At 35.4% G+C, this 21,174-nt stretch overlaps 3 protein-coding genes across 5 annotated transcripts in view; all 3 read left to right on the top strand.

Moving 5' to 3' along the window:
• LOC107014824 (polyadenylate-binding protein-interacting protein 4-like) overlaps positions 1 to 8,400 on the top strand; it is an 11,701-nt gene extending 3,301 nt beyond the window's left edge. Inside the window, exons 6-15 of the mRNA XM_015214921.2 lie at positions 1,080 to 1,257; positions 2,168 to 2,404; positions 3,454 to 3,578; positions 3,735 to 3,804; positions 3,918 to 3,951; positions 5,078 to 5,394; positions 5,523 to 5,669; positions 6,484 to 6,576; positions 6,722 to 6,784; positions 7,987 to 8,400. Of these exons, the coding sequence (XP_015070407.1) occupies positions 1,080 to 1,257; positions 2,168 to 2,404; positions 3,454 to 3,578; positions 3,735 to 3,804; positions 3,918 to 3,951; positions 5,078 to 5,394; positions 5,523 to 5,669; positions 6,484 to 6,576; positions 6,722 to 6,784; positions 7,987 to 8,019 (1,297 nt within the window). The 3' untranslated portion in view covers positions 8,020 to 8,400. The remainder of the gene's footprint in view (positions 1 to 1,079; positions 1,258 to 2,167; positions 2,405 to 3,453; positions 3,579 to 3,734; positions 3,805 to 3,917; positions 3,952 to 5,077; positions 5,395 to 5,522; positions 5,670 to 6,483; positions 6,577 to 6,721; positions 6,785 to 7,986) is intronic.
• Positions 8,401 to 9,691: 1,291 nt separating this feature from the next.
• LOC107012487 (nuclear transcription factor Y subunit A-4) lies at positions 9,692 to 14,486 on the top strand. 3 transcript variants are annotated; one of them, XM_015212350.2, is made up of 6 exons: positions 9,692 to 9,978; positions 11,021 to 11,197; positions 11,981 to 12,072; positions 12,211 to 12,282; positions 13,573 to 13,740; positions 13,964 to 14,486. In XM_015212350.2, the coding sequence occupies exons 2-6, from the start codon at positions 11,029 to 11,031 to the stop codon at positions 14,321 to 14,323; spliced, it is 861 nt and encodes a 286-aa protein (XP_015067836.1). In that variant the 5' UTR covers positions 9,692 to 9,978; positions 11,021 to 11,028; the 3' UTR covers positions 14,324 to 14,486. The 3 variants fall into 3 exon arrangements, with proteins under 3 accessions (XP_015067836.1, XP_015067838.1, XP_015067837.1); XM_015212352.2 differs by having other exon boundaries at positions 9,693 to 9,978; positions 11,029 to 11,170; XM_015212351.2 differs by having other exon boundaries at positions 9,696 to 9,978; positions 11,029 to 11,197.
• Positions 14,487 to 15,328: 842 nt separating this feature from the next.
• On the top strand, positions 15,329 to 20,303 carry LOC107012489 (PHD finger protein ALFIN-LIKE 4-like). Its single transcript, XM_015212353.2, has 5 exons — positions 15,329 to 15,595; positions 15,684 to 15,716; positions 17,787 to 18,015; positions 19,279 to 19,414; positions 19,719 to 20,303. Exons 1-5 carry the CDS (start codon positions 15,496 to 15,498, stop codon positions 20,046 to 20,048), a joined length of 828 nt encoding a protein of 275 aa, XP_015067839.1. The 5' UTR covers positions 15,329 to 15,495; the 3' UTR covers positions 20,049 to 20,303.
• The last annotated feature ends 871 nt before the right edge of the window (positions 20,304 to 21,174 follow it).

Genomic DNA, 21,174 nt, shown 5'->3' with positions numbered 1-21,174 from the left:
CCCCCCCACACCCCCACACCCCACCACCACCAAAAAATGTGATCTTGGATAAACTGATTATTACAATGAAAAATTCAAAAAACAAATCTCTTTATCTTACTATCTTTGTTTTGCTGTTTACCCATTCCTAATCACCCTTCATTGTGCTGAAAATGTTGAACTTTAAGTGAGGTTGTGTTTGATTCTCTATAGGTAATCATACTCACATAAGCATTTTATTAGTTTGACTCTCTCTCTCTACTTAGACAGCTGTTTACTCTCTTTGTTTTGGAAGTTGTTTGTGATCTTCTTGCATTCTTTAGAAGTTCTTTCTAACAGATATTTTGGAATGAAAGAAAGACAAAAGAAAGGCGAGAGGCTGAAAGATAGAATGAGTGAAGAGAGCAGAAAAGAAGTATCAGATTTTTTTTTGGTTGACTAAGAGAGAAGGAATCTAAGCACTAGGTTTTCTTGGGTTTTGCAGAGGTTCCATTAAAGAGGTCTCCTTCCCCCCTCTGTTCTTGTGTGTTGATCCCTTGCCACGTCTCTCCAGTCTACCATTCTCCCTTGTCGTGGCCAAAATATCCAACAGGAAAGTAAAATATTAGATATTCCTGTACTCTCCTTTCTACCCTTCACATCAATAAACATGCATAAACCTAAGCATATATGAATACAATGTTTTCTGGAGTAGGGAATATAGATGGACTATGAATTCAATATTAGGCATGGAGAAAATTCATTTTTTAAAAAAACTTTTTCCAGAATCATTCGAATCCTCTTCTAATGCCTCTTAGTAGAACGTTTCTTGGTGGGAATCGTTAGTTCATGCTTATGTTCTGCTTTTCCTTTGAGCTTCCTATTACAGAGGGGAGAAAGCAGTGCCTTTCCCGTGTTCAAAGGTCTCTTCTACTTCTTCATTGGAAGTTTACCAAAAGTCAGATTTGAGTTTTCTGCTATATAGTGGTGCCAGATAAATGCATAGAAAGGTTTCTAATTTGTGCTAGTTGTGAATTATGTTTCTTTGGCATGTGTTTACAGGCTATCTACTAACATGGTAATGTGTTTCACCTCCTATATCACTGAATATGTTCTTGCAGGGGCTGGGATCAATTTCAGGCCAATGAAACACTATTTGGAGTAAAAAGCACATTCAACGAGGAACTTTATACTACAAAGCTTGACAAAGGTCCTCAAATGAGGGAGTTGGAAAAAGAAGCTTTAAGAATAGCTAGGGAAATCGAGGGTGAGGAAACACGTGATCTTCATCTAGCAGAGGTAAATTACATAGTTAGCTTTTACTTGTGCAGCATTCTTAAAAGTTATAGCTCAGTTGCTTAAAGCAATGAGCAATGAAAGCAAGGGGTTCTCACATCACATGTGCGAAACATAGCAACTTCAAAGAAGTACGAGCTTCTGACAGTTAGGCATAAGTGATTCGATCAAGAAATCGCCTCTTCTATTTAACTTGAAAAGATAACAATAATAAAAAAGTAGTGCTGCTTACCAACTCCTTTCCAGATACACTCTGGTGTTCTCTGTCTTTTTTAATCGCTGGGCTAACAACTACAGCTGTTGTTTTTCCAGATTTGCTTCTTTATTATTGTTTTCTTCTTTAAGATGACTCGTTCTTCCATTATCTTATCTTTTTTCTCTATTTCATTGACTATTTTCCGATTCTTGATTTGTAGGCCGAACAAGGGGACAATAATAAAGCGACCTTGAATAAATTGAAATAACCCCTTTGCTATTAGAACTAATTATTTAACACTGTTACTAAAATGAATTATAGTGTAATTAATGTTGCATATAAAATCATGGTCTTTCAGTTGGGATTTGAAAATTTAAAATCAAATTTGTAACTGAAGTTGTCTTCTTTTGAATTGTTGATAATTATTTCACTATGTCTATGAGATATTGAAATTAGAAATTTTAATTGCTATTTTGATGTTATAAGAACAAAATGCTAAGGAATTTTTGCATCTTCTGTAAATTTTGCTTCTGACTTTCAAGGAAGCGTGCACTCACTTCTTGCTTATAAAACCCCAGGAGTCTTGTTACTTCTTTGCTTTCTACTTTTGAGAACACCAATCGTGTGAGTCCTTGTTTTCTTGCCATACTCTTAACGGTTCTTATTCTTCTTTTTTATTCTAACATGGTCCGCTTGTCTTGGAATTTTATTTCATAGGAGAGAGGAATTCAACTTCATGGGAGCCTCGAAATTGATGAAGAAACCAGATTTTCAGCAGTTGTTAGAGGGGTTGATGATAGTGGATATGGTGATTGTGAGGACATACTGTTGGATTCACGTAATGATGAAACATTTCAATGTATCTCTAGTTCTTCTATGGGGAAGTCATTCACTGGTATGAGTGTTGGGGAAGTTGTTGACGGTGTGGAATTCTCATCAAGATCTTCCTCTTTGGTATGTGTATGTTCATTTAGGTTCATTCTGTCTTGCATAAATTATTCCTCTGTGGTATGAGAACTTTATTCCTTTGAATCCATGTACTACTAGTTTCGGTTTTACGTCTGTGCTTAATTTATTTTCACTAGCATAGGCATTTAATTCGGATATTCCTGATATAGGAGAAGTCTTTTCTAACTAGTCAAATGTCTCATCTAGCTGGGAACTTTATTGCGGAGTAATGCTGTGAAAGTGCTGGCAAATACGAGAACTAGCCATGTCTTGTAGACACTAAGTCCTGCTAGCAAGAAATTTCCCTAGCTTTTCATAGTTCCAATAAAGTGGATTTAAGTGGCACTCAAGAAATTTTCCCTAGCTTTTCATATTTCCAGCAAAGTGGATTGAAGTGGCACTAAGAATGTAACCTAGTGGTCAATGGAGTTGGAATCGACTGCCTGATTAACATAACAATCAACAAATATCAGGTGCTATGGAGGAATTAGGCACCGGAAAGAGGTTTAGTGCGGTCATATGAGCTTTTGAGAAGCTAGTTAGTTACAAGATTTGCTAGCACCATATCCGTACAGGAGATATTATAGTGACTTGCTATGGGGTGGGTGGACAATGTCACATTAGTCGTTTCTAGTCTTCATCATCAATTCGATCTATACTACAGTTAGGTGGAGGAATGGTAAGAGAACAATTTCAATCTGTTCTCAAACTTGACATATTCGTGTAAATCATATTCAATCATGTGTTTCTTCCAAATCTTCGACATCTTCAGCGGAGTTTTCATCTTTCTTCTGGAGTCTGCGAGTCAAATCCCAACCAAGGAAAAAAACTTCAGATGATTCTTTTCGTCATTCTATGATTGTTGAGTTTCCGGTACCTCACAGTAGATTAGTTGAGTTGTGCACAATCTGACCTCATAAGCCATCACTTATAAAAATAAAATTAAAAAAATCAAAATGGTGGTTTAAAGTGCCTGCGTTCATGTGGTAGCTCTATGCCTTTGGGTTTCTGTTCGTGTCTTAAGATTACATTGTTGGTGTTAATCTTTTCTGTAGGATGAATTGCAATTATCTCAGTTGAGTACCAGCAGGGATGTCTATCAGACTTACTATGATGATCATAGCAAACAGTCATCAGCTAAACATGTTCCTCAAAGTGCCTCGAAGATGGATGAGAGCAGGTTGTTAACAGTGTCTCTCATTCTGACATTCCTTCTCTACTTAGTCTGAGAAGTCTACATTCTGGTATCATGTTTATTACTGTTAAAAGAGAAATACAACAATCCTTACCCCTTTAGTAGTCGAATTTTGTTGCTCCTAACCAAGTTGTCCTTTAGGGGGCACAAGATCACGTTCAATGAACATGATGGAGCTAGTTGCAATGAAGAGGAGACGAGAATGCAAATGGTAGCTTAACATTTACCCCTTTCTATACTTATTGCTGTCATTGAAATCTACATCTTTATTATTCCTTTTTTTCTTGCTTTGAAAGCTCTCATGGTCTGTACTTGTTCTTGTAGTTAGCTGAAGGGGCGCATACATCGATACCTGAAGGTGAGTTTGTCTTGAGGTACTCGAATAGTCAAATATCCATTCGCGCAACTTGTAAGAATAGGGTTTTGATAAACATTTTCCTTTTTGCTACACGCTGCTAGCTGACTTGTAGCCTATCATCTTCTCTCCCCTCAAAATAGCTCCTCCAGTGGATTGATATTTAATAGGATGTCATAATGTCACTTTGGTCTTTTGCCATCAGTAAAACAAAAAAAACTGTCTTTTTTCTTAACTCTGCCTACCAGCTAAAAAAAAGAAGGGATGGGTAGTGAAGGTCTAGGTATGCTTCATTAGTTCTTGATAGATTTTGTACATCTCTGAACTTCTACTTAAAGGAATTGTGTACTGAGCGGTCAAAGTAATAGATTAATTTTGGTGGCATTACTTTTATGGATGTTCAATCAAAACAAACTTGTATGGATGTTCATGTGAATCAAGGATGCTATTGGCTCCTTAAAGATATTCCTTTTTAATGGTAATTAGCCTTAACGGTCTCCCTTTCTTACTATGTCTCCCTTTCTTACTATAGTTCATTTCCTTTACAGTCATGCTTGTGTAATGATAGTTACTTCTAGGCTGTTGTACAGTATACTGATTCATCACAATTGTCGTGCTTTGCGTTGTGTCTGTTCTTTCTATCTTTTGTGTTCAAAAACGTGTTTCTTTGTCCCGTTTTATTGAGGTTTGAAAGCAGTGTTATCAAAGGTGCTCTTAAACCGCGCTTAATCCCTGAATTGAGGCTCATAACTCGTTGAGCGCTTTGCCTTGCTTAATGTGCACTTTAGCTTCGTCATCAAGGCACAAAGGCAAACTTATCCTTTCCAATGAGCCTCTTCTGAAGTGGCGCCACTAAATTATTGACATTTCACTTTATCCTAATTTGTTTTTAAATCAATTTCCCTGATCACATATTTCTCATGCATGCTTGTAATTATTAGTCTTGACCATATATATTTTGTATTTTTCTCCCTTTGTGCCTTTTTTTTTTTTCATGAGAGTCCATGCTTTATTTGTGCTTAAAGCTGCAACGTACCTTAGAGCTTTTTTGCGCTTTTTGCTTTTAATAACATTGGTTAAAAATTATCTTTCATGCATCTCTGTTGATTCCTAAGGCTTTTACATGTAGATTCAAAGTCATCACTAAGAGTGAAAATGGAAACCTTGGATAAGGGTGTGTCATCTATGGATGCCTCTGCATTGGCCCCCCTTCCTGAATTCCAGGAAAAGATCACAGGTTCTTTTAGTGAAAAGGGGGCTGTTGGGTCTTCCAAGAGTCGAGACAACACCCGATCTGTTAATTCTTGTGTCAGACCTAGCAGTTCTGCTTTATCCTCTATTGATAGAGCAGGTGCTGCATCTAGCAATGGATTATCACGTAGCTCTTCCGTGAGTTCATTATCTTCAGAAAAATCCACGAAGTCCACATTAAATCCACATGCTAAGGTAAGAGTTCTTCTTTGATACCTTTTTCTATCCAGCAAACCATGATTGTCAGCAAGCAATCATATCATAGTTTTAATGGGCTCTTAGCTTACACCATCCAGTTATGCTTATGTTGAATTTTCTGTCAGGAATTTAAATTTAATCCCAGTGCGAAGAGCTTTGTCCCATCTCAAGCGACTTTGAGGCCGACATCTCCAGTGTCTGATAATTCCTTCTACTATCCAGCTGGGATGGCTGCTATGCCACACATGCATGGCATGTCTATGGGCTTAGGGGTAATGATACTTGAGGTTATTACTGCTTGGTGTTGCGTTTGTGATGCTGCTTTTTGTTTATATGGGTACTTTTAAGTCCGTATGATCTGGTTTGGACACGATATTTCATTTGATAGAGTTGGATCAATATAGAATCGAAGTACCAGTATGGGATATAGGACTTGCAAGTGATCATATCACTTACTTTTTTTTCTTAAAAAAGATTCATAGTATGATAACTTCTGTTGGTGGAATAATGGACACTGAATCTTTTGATAGTTTATTCAAAATATTACTTATATATTTACCATAGTGGTGTTAAAATGAATATTTTGTGGTCACTTCATCCTGTAATATTTGTTGTTACCTCATCCTTTATTTGCCGAGGACGTGGACGAAGTTCGTGGGTTGCAACATAAGGACTTCCGAGGGGGTCATCCTTCCTAGTACTTTGCCCAAGCACTTTTATGGTTAGTCAACATAAAAGGGGTATAGAATGAGATTAAAGTAACAGCCACCTGATTTTGCATGTGCCCTTAATTGATTTTTTTCCAGTTTCCACTGGTAACTGTATCATGGCTGCAATTCTGTTGACTAGTGAGGACTGATCCTTTTTAGAATAGATGTTTGGAGTACTCTTCAGGAACAAAGATACGAGATTGAATTGCAAGCTGTTCCCAAATTTGATAGATAGACGGTGAAGTTCATAAATTTTTGAATCTGTTTGTGTCTTGTGTGATTGGGCATGCTGTTGCTTCTCTCTCATTGTGTCTAACTATTTCCATTAGGGGTGGCGGTGTTTCTGGTGTTAAACGTTGTCACATACTATTTGCAGGTTGGTCCATCGTTTGCTGGACATCAGTCTGTTGTATATAATCCACAGGGTACCCCTGCGCCACAGCCATATTTTCATCCAAATGGACCTCAGGTTCGTCATTATCTCGACCATTTCCCTTTGTATGTGCCTGATTGTTCTGCCTGTACTATTTGAGATTTGGTTAATGCACTAATCATTGTGCCTATTTAATTTAAGTGGATTGCATAATGCTTTAAATTTCTTCCTTCGGTTTCAGTATGGACAGCAGATGATGATTGGTCACCCTCGGCAAGTTGTCTACATGCCAACTTATCCCCCTGTAAGAATCTTTTCTTGGCAATTGTACCTTCTACTTTTTCAGTTTTGCGCAGTTACAGTCTTCTGGCCATTTTAGTAGCTCTCAATGTGATAAAGTCAATTTTGGGTACCTTGTTTGATAATGAGTTAATGATCACAATGGTCCTTGTCAAAAATGGTAACCCTAAAGAGGAATTTTACTAAAAATACAAGGCAATACAATAACAATAATAAGTAATAACTATGCCTTAATACCGAGCAAGTTATCGGTTATATGAATCCATAATATCCAAGTCACTGCATTTGAATTTGTCTCTATCCAATATGATAAAACAAAATTTGTTCTTATAGCACTAGAAATTCTCTACTTTCTGACATGGTAGCATGACTAAGTTAGACCCAACTAATTGGTATCTCCTGTTGAGATCTTTTTTTCCAAACCATTTTTTTTGCTAGGTCTGCTTAGATCTCAAGAGATTGTAGGTCTTGGGGGGATGTCTTCCTTTCTTTCATGTGAGTTTGGGTCTACCTCAGTTCCTTTTAACTCATACAGTTACCAATTTACCATGGTTTGAGGTTTTACAGGACCTACATCCAAAGGTTGATATAAGACATTCTTTTCAAGTAAAAGTTCTCATTAATAATAACTAGGCTAAACTTAGCCATAAACGAGAGGCATACCAAAAAGGGGGAAACATACAAAACATGGTTTTCTCCAAAAGAGACAGCCTAGCCTCTATACAAACAGGAACTACAATGGGTGTGTTACGACCCGTTTTTAACTAAGTCATAAATGCTTCATAATTTGGCTATTTATTTTGCAAAAATAGAAGAGCTGTCACATAATTTCTAATGGAATAGTAAATTAGTCACCGCCTCCAAGCCGAGATTAATGCAACCACTTCATCTAGACTACTTGTGATATAAGTTAATTTAATGCCAAAAAAATAATTATTTATGACATTACCTGTTTCAATAAATAAAAATAGAAAATAATTACTTATGATCATTCAAGTTATTGTAGATACATTTGGGGAAATGAACACTGTCAAGTAAAGTTGTTGTAATGTAGTAGAATTATGTTTCTTAATCTGATGTTGCAGGGATTTATCTCATATCTTTAAATGTCAACAATACTTGCAAAAAGATCTTGTGTGCATATGATAATAGGACTACATACTATTAGCTTTAGCTTTCTTTCTTTATCTGTCTGGATGCCAACAGGAGTCGCCGTACAAGGGAAGGGGAGAGTATTGACCAGTTCATGGTTATCTGCATCGCTTGGTGGCTTAACCCTTTGCTGATATTGGAAACAAAATTCTGACAGTAGATTGCATGGATCATTTATTGGTGCATAAAGTCTTCTGATAAAATAGCTGCAATCTGCACCTGCTGGCTGAAATGGTTTTGTTAGCACTCCTGTATAATGACGAATTAATTATTCTGCTTTTCATAATCGTAGTGTTCTAGCTCTTAGGTGTTCTTTGTCATCATACTACAGATTATTTTTCATCTTTTGGTTTGTTCAACTTTTTTTTTCCTTGGAAAATATTTAACCAGCCTCCTATATTGTCTTATACATGATAATTTGGTGTGTAAAATGATGGTTCTATGGACGAATTTTGCAGTTCTTGTCAAGTCTGATTTTAGTATTGGTGTCACTTGTGATCCATGTCTTTGCATATTCATGGCACTGTTAAAGAAGAGGAGGTAGTTATATGGCGTAGATAGATAGTCCTTTGGTAAAATTCATCTCTCTCTATATATATATGGAGGGTAGGGAGGTTGTGTGGATTAGATAGGTTAGTAGGTGGTTGATCATTCTTTTGTGGCACCATGTCTGTCATAGTAGTAGCTGTAATTTCTTGCTCTTGTCATTTGTTATAGTTTTCGTTTGTTGTTTATTATGCTTAGGTGATTGCATTGCTTTCTTGGGATGTCACTTGCATCTTAGACCACTTTGAACTTTCATTTGAAAATTTCTACTTTATTCGGCCTAATCGGAGATTACAAACATAAAATGAAGAATTTGCTTCGTGAAATGTGGATAGGAAATGAATGGATAGGGATGTGAATTATATATTACATTGATTTTATTTGTAGTAGTTGAACATGTTAAGTACCCAAAATTTGTATTTTCTTGTAAAGTAGTTGGCTCATAGGTCTAAATCGATTTATCCATAGGCTTTGATTAGATATTGTTTGTCCATAATTTAAATAAAAACAAGATACTGTGTTTCGGGACATTATAGACATGTTAGTAAAACGCAAAAAAAGAATCCATTTTTTTTTCATTATTATATTAATCTACGGCTCCCAATTTCTCTAAAGTACCCAAGCTTGATTAAAGCTTACAAATAATATACCAATAATAACATAAGTCTTATTTCATCTTCTTGAAATAAAAGAGTAAAATATATCTTTAATGTATTCCGTATGGTAATTTATCCTTCGTTTTCAAACCGTTACTCAAATAATCCATATTTTTTCATTATTATATTAACCTACGGCTCCCAATTTTCTATTAAAATTGTGATTTTGTTTTACAAAAAATAATTTAAAAAGATGCTTCCCATTAAAATTTTCCACTACTATTAAAAGATACATCAGGTGATTTCCAATTATGTGAAGTTTAATTTTAGTTATTCCATTTTATCCATATATTATATTACTAGTTATATGAATTTTTAAATAAAACAAAGAAGGTGTATTTTAACCGTAAGTTTATTTTTTTTAACCTCCCTAGAGCTTCCACCTCTTTTGTTCCCTTAGTGATTCAAACTCGCAACTAGATTAAAAATGAGAATGCTTATCATTTGAATAACTTTTTTTCGTCTGTTTTAACCATCAATATTATATTACTTATAAAGAGTTTAATATTGTCATAATTAATTTCGAAATAAATCTCTTTTTATTATGTTAGAGGAAGAGAGTCCTTTATACACATCACATAACATGACAAAAGAAGTTGTTGATGTGATATTAATCTAGTCAAAAAGAAATACACCTCTTCAAGTTTCTCTCCTTTTTTTAGCTTTGTCTTTTCTTGCAGTGCCATTTTTATTGCTAAAGTAGGGAGGATCCATTTTTCGCAGCCAAATATTGTGGTGTTCTGTATACAGAGAGACTGGACTTGGACTTCTTTTACCACCAAAGATTCAGAGGTGCTTGAATTCTGAGTTTGGTTCAACCATAAAGTTTCACAAAATCAACAAGGTTTGTTTATTAAGCTATTTGTTGCATGCAAAAATGGAGTTTTTTTTAAATCTTTAACTTGTCCCGAAAGAGGGTTTTTTTTTTCTTAGTTAATAATTATTTACTACTTTGTTTTTGTTGATTCTTTAGGGATATACTGGTATACTACTCTGTTTGTTGCATTTTTCATTTCTTTTGAGTTTAAAAAAAAAGTGCATTTGTTTTGTCGGTTCTATGCTTGATTCTTTAGTATCTCTATTCATTGTCGAGAGATTTTACCATTTTTTAACAAGTAAAAGTAGGCTCCTTTTTGGGTATAGATTTTGAAGTAGAAACTTGAAAATTTGAGCTTTTAATTTGATTTTTGCAATTTGAAGTTGTGTTTGGACATGCATTTTACTTGGAAATCTTTTGAAGCTTTGTGAATGTAAGTGTCAGAAACCCAAAAATTGGTCTGACACAGTGAGTTTGGAACTTGATATATTTGAAGACCATACTTCCAAAATTTGAGGCTAAACAGATAATTTGAAGATAGCATAGATGTTTCATCTTAGAGTCTCATAAGCAATGGCGAAGCCCAAATTTTCACTAAAGGTGAGTGAGAATATGAAGTAGTACACACAAAGAAGCCAAGTTGATTCAACATGTAGTATATATAGATTTTAAAAGTTACCTAGCTACACAGTGTAGAAGTGTATTATATCTAAGTCTGAGGATTATGAAGTAATGTCTTAAGTATGTCGTATTTCTGATTTTACAAGTTATAGCCGTGGTAGATGAGGTGAAAGTAAGAAGATCCAATGTGTCAGTGTCATTTGAAGTCTTAAAGGGCAAACTATAAGAAGTGTGCTGGACTGGGATAAAAGTTGGAATATCTCATTTTTGAGCTGTTAATTGCATGTCATATCATCATGTATAAGCTGTAGAAACTCCTGGATGTTTCACTTCTCGAACAAGGACATTCCATGGTCAGAAAATGCAGGATCTCTTCGGAAAGGATCTTGAGCTTATTAGTATCTCAACCCCATTTATTAGTGTTAATGCTCATCACTGACCTTTGTAGATTTACAGATGCAACAAATGTCTACATTTCCTGGTCCTCAGAATACCAAGGAACTGAATCACCATTTTCAAGATCAGGATTCCTCGTCTACTCAATCAACGAGTCAATCATGTCCTGAAGCTCCTAATGAACGAGAAACAAAAATCCATGGTAAAAACAATATTTCTTTGCGAGCAGGTGAGGATATTCACTATTGTTCTGCATCTTTTGAGTTTTATATATACAACACTTTAAGTTATGTCAGAGAAGTTTTGAAACAAAGTAATCATGTTCATGATTAGCTTGTTTATAACTTTTTACCATACATCAATTAGGAGAAGCTAATTGATAGGAGTGTCGAAGAGAAATTTGCAAATTGATTGTCTAGTAGGTTGATCAATTTAAGTACTTCCATGTTGTTCCTCCAAATCTGATCGGTTTCAACCTTTTAAATGTGGTGGATTGTAGGTTCTTGTTAGCCTGCTAAGGAGGCACCACAGAAATGAACTTGAAATGTCGATACAAGGCCTGTACTGCAGATTGGTTCACTTGTTTATTGAGTTAGAATAGAGAGCTCATTTCCAGAAAGTAGGTTTTAATTCTTTGCTAGACAGTGATGATTGAAAGACTGGAGAAAGTTATCTCTTTCTAGCTTTATTGCTTTGGGGCGTAATGCCTTTACACCCCCACTTAAGCATCGAAAGATATACACATACTAAATGTTGTGTCATGCTGCCCTTCATTTCTCATTCCTTTCGAAGGGCAGACATTCTTACTATCTAAATCATCTAGCTATTTCATGACCCACATGATATATAAGGTTGATGAGGTTGTATTTCCTATTTGGCTTACTAGCTGTTAGTGAGTTAAGTTATTTTAAATAGCCACAACTCTCCTTTTCCCTCAACTTTCACTTATTTCTTTTCTGACTTCTGTATTTTCTTAATCTGATCGTGTGGATATCTGCTTGGACCACTCCAGGCAGTGTTAGAAGTAGTGGGAAGTCCGATGATTCCCAAAGTGTGTCAAGTCAGGAGCATGGTTGGACTTTCGATACGTATCAGAAAAATTTTGTGAGTTCATTAAGTTAGTTTTTCCTTACTCTTTTTATACGCAATCTACAACAAAATAACAACATTCTGGGTGTAATCCCACAAGTGGGGATATGCAATCTCTAGTAAATTATTTATGTACTTATTGATCTTTATTAGGCTGTTGTTCCTTTTCCTCACCCGGATCCTTACTATCACGATCTAGTTGCTGCCTATGGAAATCAAACCATGGTGAGTACAATTAAAGCTCAATTATTTTTGTATTGATGATGTGCACTGCTTATTTGGTTTCATAAGACACTTAGAGAAAGAGAATTGAACTTTTTCCATTTGATTGTTTTATCACATTCTCTTCTTTATGATGATCAGCGATTCTTTTGAATAATTCTAGCACACCGGCTCTAAAAGAGCCATTATGTCATCAATATTTTCACTAGTATTTCAATTAAAAACTTTGGTTATGTCATCTAAGAAAAACCTCCCTTTTAAATCTGTCTGGCTGATTTTTACATTGAACCCCCCCCCCCAACCACAACACCCTTTTTTGTTGACCCTGAATCTTAATTAACATATGCAACAAACATATGAAACCTGTTGTGGACATTTTCTTGTCTCCAGTCTTGACTATCTTAGGGTGAGTAAATCATTCAATCCATTGGATATGGAGCAAGTTATACTATAGTTTGAGAGGTACTTGTATTTGAAAAACCACCTAACTAGTGATTAACCAGTGTGCTCTAAATAATCACTCAAAAGTGAAGAACTTGTTCTCAACTCTTCTTCTCCTCTTTTTTTTTTTTTTTTGTTCCGTAGGAAACAGAACTTTTTTTGGGTTGGGGGGGGAGGGGGGGGGAGATAGTGTTATATGGTCTCCGTATGATATCTAGGTCATGATCCACCTGCAACACCCCCTCCTCCACTACCCCTCCAACCAATTTATAATATTTGATATGTACTTTTAGAATAAATGAAAACCATCTAAAACCACTGATCAGGGTTTGGACTGACTCAATCTGGTATCAGCACTTTTAAACTTATTCTTCAAAGGAATTAGAGATGCGCTCAACTTGTGTTGGCTTTGCATTTCTGTCAAGGATCATCAGTAAATTCTAGAAAAGGTCTATGCCATTTTAGAGTTCTTTGGATTATCCTAATCACTTTGCATCTGCTTTACTTTGATGATTCCTTGCTTTTTTTGGCCAACTTATTCTTTGGGGAAGGAAAGTCCACTCATATGTTCAAGTGAATTTAAATATTATAATACCAAACATGAGATCCTTTGTACAGACTTGTTCGATTATATATTTGCATATGCTACATTAAATATCAAAGGCATCTCCAATTAGTGGTATAAGTATGTGGTCCCCATCCCTCAGTTTCTCTCTTATATAGATACCTATAGTTATCTTTCATGTCAAGCTGCCCATGATTAATCAAGTCTTTTGTTACGCTTGTATTTGTTTAAGCCAGTGTGATCTGCCGATACACCCTGTGGGATCTTTACCATTTAGTTTTCTTCAGGTTCAATCCCAAATGTTAGGCATGGTTGCTCCTCGGGTGCCACTTCCACTTGACCTTAAGCAAGATGAGCCTATATTTGTCAATGCTAAACAATATCAGGCTATCCTCAGGCGTAGACAATACCGTGCTAGGCTGGAGGCTCAAAATAAACTCTCTAAAGGACGGAAGGTAAGTGTTTGATAATGGTTCAGCTTCACCCTTCTTGTTGCTTAGTATTGAGTCACTCACTCGTACGAGTATACATGTGTTAATGTGCTTTCAGTGGATGATTACCCTTAACGTGGTGTAATATTATCTGCTTTGGTCCAAGCTTGCATGGTTTTCCCTAAAAGTTCTGACACTATTAAGTGTTACTTTAGTCATCTTATTTTTATTTGACCACAAATTTCAGCCATATCTCCATGAGTCCCGGCACCGGCATGCATTGAATAGGGCTAGGGGACCTGGTGGGCGCTTTGTCAACATGAAGAAGCCTGGAGAGTCCAAATCCCCCGATTTGATCAATGGTCAAGACAATCAGATACCTGATGAGCTGCAACTCAACACAAAAATGTTGGAGCGCGGTGTTCATCAATCCGGTAGCCACTCCACACCGTTCTACTCTGGAATCACTAGTGGCTCGAAAGGTGATGCTATTTATCATCACCAGCTATTTAACTACTCCGCCTTCTCCGCACATAACGTAGGGGCCTCACAGCTGGACAAAGAGAAGAAAGATAACATGAGCAATCCATGTTTATCATCTTTTTGATGCAAGTGTTGCTATTAAAATGTGGGAAGTCATCCTTGGCTATATTAGTATGCTAGTACATTATTTTGGGAACTTTATAGTTAGTGAATTACCTGGCATGCTTGTTTTCTATTTAATGCTTAATGCTTTGAATACCTCAATCCAAAGAGTAACTTTTAGTCTATTGTGGGTTTTCTTATCATTTTTTATTCGTGGGTTGCTCGTTCTGGTGTTTGGTACCTACATTAGAGCTCGACTGAATTTGAATTTGTATCGGAAAGTCCTTGGGTGAAGCAGTGGCGTAGGCCGCGTAGCCAGAAATTATATGCGAATACATTTTTTCTTTGGCTGAATGAGTGCATTAGAAATTTTAAAAATTAAATTACGTAACATATAAGAATTTTTTTTGATCTCACATTCGTAAAAGTTTAGCTCTTTCAAGCCACCTTAAATCACTAGGTCACAATACCTTGTTATGTTAAGAGATCAAAATATATTGATATTTTATATAGTATTTTGCTTGTATATATGAAATAATTTTTCGATGACACCCTAAAAAGGTAGGTATATAGCTACGCCCCCTGGGGTGAAGTGCTTAGACTCTAATAAATCGACTTTGAATGGCATGGTTATCCATAGAATCGGAATTAACAATAATACATAACAAAAGATTCAACTAGTCCAAAATTTAAAAACATCATAAATTGATCATATTTAATATAATCTATTGCTCTAAAGCGATTAGAATGTGAATAAAGTAATACAATAATAAAGTCATATATGCGCCGAACATTAGTTAGTTAATTATGTTCTTGTTTTCTCAATTCTATTAGGATATAATTTTAGTTAATTAGATTGACAATTTTCGAAAAAAATCACTATTAGAAAAATGGTTGAAAATTTTATTCTTTGTCGTCAAATGTTTTATTATAAATACCTTCTTTTTTGAAAAATAAATTATTAATTATGTTGACTTATATATCGTGCATTAAAAAAAAAAAAAAATAGTTCCCGTTGATATATATTGCCGTTGATATATATTGGGAGAAAATAGAAAAATTAGTACTAGTATAGCAGTATCAGAATTGGTAAGCGTATTATCAAATTCTCTCAAACTTTCTTCTTCTTCTCTCATATGATTTTGACGACGCTGCTTGTAGCTGCAAAAGTGGTGTTTAATTTTTTTAAAAAAGATGGAATTTGGAGCAAAAGGACAGAAGAAGCCAAAACCCATTGATGTCTTCAAGAATGTCAAGGGCAGATATACTGGTCTTATTAAAGCTCTCACAACAGGTTTCCTCTTTTTTTTTTTTTTTTTTTTTTTTGTTATCATGTTTAATTTTGCTTTATTTAATCGATATTTTTTTTTTTTTGTATTCAGATGTGGATGAATTTTATAAGCAGTGTGATCCTGGTAAGGATATTTCTTTTTAAGTTATGGTCTCTGTTTTGGGTTATGAGTGGAATAGGGTTGAAATTTTCTGTTTCTGTAATAATTTGTAATATGTTATATGCATATTGTTAAATTCGGTATTTAAACTTGATGAGTTCAACTTTTAAAGTTAAATTAAGTGCTTTTAAAATTAAGGGTTCCTTAAATACTGGATACAGTTGTATGCATAGTATATAAATTTTGGATTATCCATTAATAAGAAAAATTCACTCTCCTCCAATGATTGTGGTATGAAAACTCCACCCGCCTTTGGATTTATGTGTTTTCGGATATATGTCTTTTTTCTTTTAGATATTGAAAGATTTTGGACAAAATTGAATCAACGAATAAGAACATAAATTTCACCCTCCAATGATCATAGTATGTAAACTCCATCCGCATTTGGACTCTTGGTGTATGTCTTTTTTCTAGTTATTTGAAGTTGAAAGATTTTGGATTAATATTGGGAGAGGCGGATCTAGGATTTCAAGAACCTACGTGCACTGCTAAACAAAGGGAAAATATATATATATTAAGTTGGAACTGTTCCTCATCATTTTAGATAAATAGCTCAACGTTCAACCAGGTGTTCATTCAATGCTTTTGGAGCATGGATAGCAACAGATAATTCTAGAAAATACATCAAAAACCTAGTTTGGCGAAGAGATATGGGTTCATGCAGGGGCGGAGCTACATGGTACTTATACGAACCTCCTTCGTCGGAAAACTACACTGTATATAGAGCATCGATTCATTCACTTATGAGTATAATTTAATAGTGAACCCTCTCAGCATAAGCTAAAGGCTTGTTTCAGTGGTAAACTGCGTTCAAGATTCGGTCAAATCTTCTCGGATGCGAGAGTTCGAGTCCGGGTAGCATCGTTCTTCTTTTATCACTTTTAGCTTGCTGCTGCTACTTCCTGTGTTCTATCACATTTTATGCTGCTACTTCCTATGTTTTACTGTTCTTGTTGACCGAGTCCGGGTAGCATTGTTTTTTTATCACGTTTTAGCTTGCTGCTGCTACTTCCTATGTTTTATCACATTTTATGCTGCTGATTCCTATGTTTTACTGTTCTTGTTGACGTAGAATTGAATTTTATCTACTTAATTATATCCGACCTGATCCATTTATATCTGATCCGACCCGTTTATATGTGGATAATATTAGCATATTTACTTATTTTTTTGAACCCCTCAATGAAAATCCTGCCTCCACCACTGGGTTTATGTGCACACTATTTCTAGAGTAGAGCCACCCCTGAACATTGGATGATAGAGTAAGAACATCAATTCTACTCTCCAATAATCGTTACATTGCTTTTAACATCATTCCATATCAGTGATCTTTTGTTCCTGTATCTAAATTTTTATATATGGAAAGATGAAATTCAGAACATTTTAGTCATTATTAACGAGAACATAAAATTTCTTTTAAGAAAATCGTTATGATAAGGTAGATCTGGATATGAATGTTCTCCTATACACCGGCATCATAGGGAAATCTTTACCCCTCCTAGAAGCAGAAGAAGAATCAAGTTCGTGCTAATCTTAGAAGTAACAATTATAATTCTAAGTCCTTGCTTTTGATTTGATAACTCCTTCCTTGTTTCAGCGGTGAAAAATGAAGTATACATAGGATACTAAGCCTTACAGCTGTAGTTAATGGTAGATATCGAATGAAGACATTGTACGTCATGTTTTTGGAAGTGATATTTAGGGTATCAGAGTAATGTCATTGATTATGGGCCTTCTTTTTATATTGAATACTCTATGTTGCTCGGACTCTTCAAAAATGTCGATCAGTGCGTTTCAGATCCTCCAAAAGTAGTGTACTTTGGAGGATCCGACACGGGTGTGACAGAATTTTTGGAGAATCCGAGCAACATCTATTATAAGCTCCCTCCTCACCACACCTCCCTGTCTTCCTCCAAGTTTTATTACAGTCAATATGTTTAATCTGTCTTATCTCAAATTGCTTATAACATGTACTCCTATTTCTTCTTGTTCGTGGTCAAACATATCAACAGTTTTTTTACTTTTTTTATGTAGAAAAGGAGAACTTAAGCTTGTATGGACTCCCAAATGAGCGATGGGAGGTCAATCTGCCTGCTGAAGATTCACCACCAGGCCTTCCAGAGCCTGTTCTTGGTATCAACTTTGCTAGAGAGGGAATGGAACAAAAGGAGTGGCTTTCTTTTGTTGCCTATCACAGTGATTCTTGGTTGCTTGCTATTGCCTTCTACGCTGGTGCTAGATGTGGATTTGGTAAAGCCGAGAGGTACTTCTTCTCACTTGAATTTCTTTTATGCAGCCAAAACATCTCCATGCTCGTAAAAGCATCTTTGTGAGCATGTCCTGATGATTGACAATATAGATTTAGCGATTCTGCCTGCTCCAGTACCTCATTTGATGTTTTTTTTTTGTTGATTCTGCTTCTCAATGCATTAAAGTTTTTTCTCAATGCTCTCTGTTAAAAGCAGAAGTAATGCATCTGACTAATGTGTTTTAGGTTGGTAATATAATAGTACTTTTAGTATCGAGCTAACACTGCCCGTACAGCCCTGCCTCCTACTAGCAAGAAAAGGTAAAAGCAGTAAGCTTGATTAATTTCAATTCATTGCATTTTGCACCTTTGGTGCATATTTTACTTTCTGGGAAAAATCATTAAAGTATTTTTTGGTCCAAATCTGAATATTTTACTTTTAAAATTGAATTATTACCCTATGAAATGGATTTCTTTGCCGAAATTCCTAATAGCACCTCTAGTACTTGAGCAGAAACAATGGAGGATGTTCTGGATATCGAAGTCGTTAATTAGCTTTATAAGTAATATATCCATTTTACTCCCTATAGAATGTTCATGTTTGAATGGAAACCTATTTTAGGCATTTTGTAAGAAGATAAGAGGTTCGGAAGCAAAAGTGAAAGGAAGGACAGGATGCAAAGTGCAAAATATGCATTAAAAAAGAGGTGTGAAAAATGCAAATAGCTCGTTCAGTATTACCTTGAATATTAGCTTGCACTTGTTAAAATGAGCTGATAGAATCGCAAGGAGTGGCTGTTAACAGGTTAATAAGATTCAACTAGCTTGGTTTAGTAAAAAGAACATTAACTTGGTTTATTTAGTAGGGCTTGCTCTCAAGTTAACATTGATCATTGACCTCTGGGCTCTGGTTTCTTGACATTGTATGATGAACGTAACTCATGCTTGTCAAGCTGATGATTGCAGTTATCTGAGTCGACCAACCAACAGCAACATTGAATGTATGGTTCAGCTTAAATTCATCTCTGCACTTTCGTGTTTGTTGTATGTGAAATCGTTCATAATGGTGATTCTAATGGGAAGCCCTTGTTCTAGATTTTTTCGTATTGAACTTTGTGCATAGAGGATTAGTACATTCAGATATCTATTAAGCTACCAGAGATGGTCTTTTGCTAGAAAATGTATCGACTATGTCTCAATTGTGAGACAAGTCATTTTGCTTTAACACTTCATGACGTTTACTATGTTGTTGCTCATTAGTTGCCTTCTGTTTTCCAGGAAGAAGCTCTTTGACATGATAAATGATTTACCTTCAATACATGAAGTAGTGATTGGTGTTCCAAAGACGCAACAAAAAGAAAAACCTACAGTCCCTAATCAAAGTAAAAACAAATCCAAGCCAAACGCCAGTAAGGTAAATAATTATGTTCCCGAAGTATGCATTATTTGCATGTCAGCTCTGTGATACATTTTTGCGAGTTGGTAAAACTTAAATGATGTGTTTGCAAGCATCCAGATATCAATCTTATGGTCATTTTTGGCAGATTTTGATTCAAATTCTGCTTTAAAGTTCTGATTTTCTGGTATCTAGACTAGTTGTTGCATGAATAGCTTGTCTTAAACTAGCTTAACTGTCCGTGATCTTTCGATTGTATTGTACCCTTTCTACCACATTCTTTTTGAGCTATCGATGTTTTCTTTTCCACTTGATAAAACAGAGGGCAGTGGAGCCTCAGGATATGTTTACGAAGATGCAGCAAAAATATGAAGAAGAAGAAGATGATGATGATGATGATGAAGCAGGAGAAGAAGATGAGGATGAATGGGGTATTGAGATGGATGTTGAAGAGGAGGAAGGTGAGACTCTGTGCGGCATATGTGAGGGGAAGTATGCGAAGGATGAATTTTGGATATGTTGCGATCATTGTGAAACATGGTTCCACGGCCAGTGTGTTAAGATCACCGCTGCCACAGCTGAGTACATGAAGCAATACAAGTGCCCGCCTTGCAGCAGCAAAAGAGCCCGAACTCACTTTACAGAATACTGATCAACAACAGTTCTCTTGCTGCTAACTGTCTATTCATGATGTTTTGCTAAAATGTCTCAAGTATGAAACTGAAGTTAGACTTTGTTAAGACTAACTTCAGTCGTCACGTCTAAAGTTGTCCCGAATTGAGTAAATGTACCAAAATTTTATAAATTTAGGACATAACTTAAACAGTGACACCAAAATTGTGTCTATGTGTACTCCCTAACCCCACCCAATTTTAAACGTATTTATTTTTTAAACCACTTGTCTCGCTATCATTAGCTGTATTTTTTTAAATTTTGATTGATTAGGACAAAGTTTTTGATAATATTAAGACTTTTTTTAGAATATCCTGAACAGTTCCGGTAGGTAGGGTTGATGTTATTAAGAAATTAGTTGAATATAACAAGTGAAGCAATCAGTTTTTTTCCTCTATATGTTTTTTTAGAAAAAAAATAGAAGAAACGTGGTTGCTGATATAATAGTTACATATAGACAAGAGTTATATTAATAGAAATTTATGTATAATGGTCGGCCACTTGGGCTATCTGAAAATTAAACAATGAGATAATCTACTAAATGTTGGATAATTACGTAGACCCCACCACATTTTCCTGTCTCGTTAAACAAGAAACAACTATCCTACTTTCAAACAAGTTGGGTTAGTTAGTATGAATTTCCACTAAACTCATGTTACAATGACATGTATTAGGAAGATCTGTCATAATAACATTAACCTCACTAATAGGATCAGAAGAAAGATACAAATTTTATCCCTATTTCAACAGATAAAAGAGACTATTTTCGATAAATACTCAACATACAAAAAAACAGAAAAGTAAGAGAGGAAAGGAGACAACAAAATAACAATACACATAACGTATGTAGCAACGAATATTATTACACATTGGAGAAAAAACTATGTGATACCTAAATCATATTACGACAAACATTCACTGACCTTATACCTTGATCCTCAACCACCATGTCCGTTTGAAATTGTGTCATATTTTGTTTAATCACTTTCTCTTTTTACTTTTCTCTACCTCTCCTAGCTCCTACTATTCCCAAATTGACAAAATTTACACAGGTTTTCAGCCTACAACAACCCTCATCCGACAATATGAGCAACTCAATCTGACTG

The sequence above is a fragment of the Solanum pennellii genome, chromosome 3 (assembly GCF_001406875.1).
Source record: "Solanum pennellii chromosome 3, SPENNV200".
NCBI lineage: Eukaryota > Viridiplantae > Streptophyta > Magnoliopsida > Solanales > Solanaceae > Solanum > Solanum pennellii.
The sequence above is the reverse complement of the archived record's forward strand: the minus strand, read 5'-3'. Positions and strand labels throughout refer to the sequence as shown.

What these genes read in the sequence shown, in the direction of transcription:
- LOC107012487 (XM_015212350.2), top strand. Translation starts at nt 11,029, where the DNA reads ATGCAACAAATGTCTACATTTCCTGGTCCTCAGAATACCAAGGAACTG. An exon ending in CAATATTTCTTTGCGAGCAG is followed by an intron (nt 11,198 to 11,980) that starts GTGAGGATATTC and finishes GGACCACTCCAG; the next exon opens with GCAGTGTTAGAAGTAGTGGG. An exon ending in CCTATGGAAATCAAACCATG is followed by an intron (nt 12,283 to 13,572) that starts GTGAGTACAATT and finishes AGTTTTCTTCAG; the next exon opens with GTTCAATCCCAAATGTTAGG.
- LOC107012489 (XM_015212353.2), top strand. Translation starts at nt 15,496, where the DNA reads ATGGAATTTGGAGCAAAAGGACAGAAGAAGCCAAAACCCATTGATGTC. An exon ending in TATTAAAGCTCTCACAACAG is followed by an intron (nt 15,596 to 15,683) that starts GTTTCCTCTTTT and finishes TTTTGTATTCAG; the next exon opens with ATGTGGATGAATTTTATAAG. An exon ending in CCAAGCCAAACGCCAGTAAG is followed by an intron (nt 19,415 to 19,718) that starts GTAAATAATTAT and finishes TTGATAAAACAG; the next exon opens with AGGGCAGTGGAGCCTCAGGA.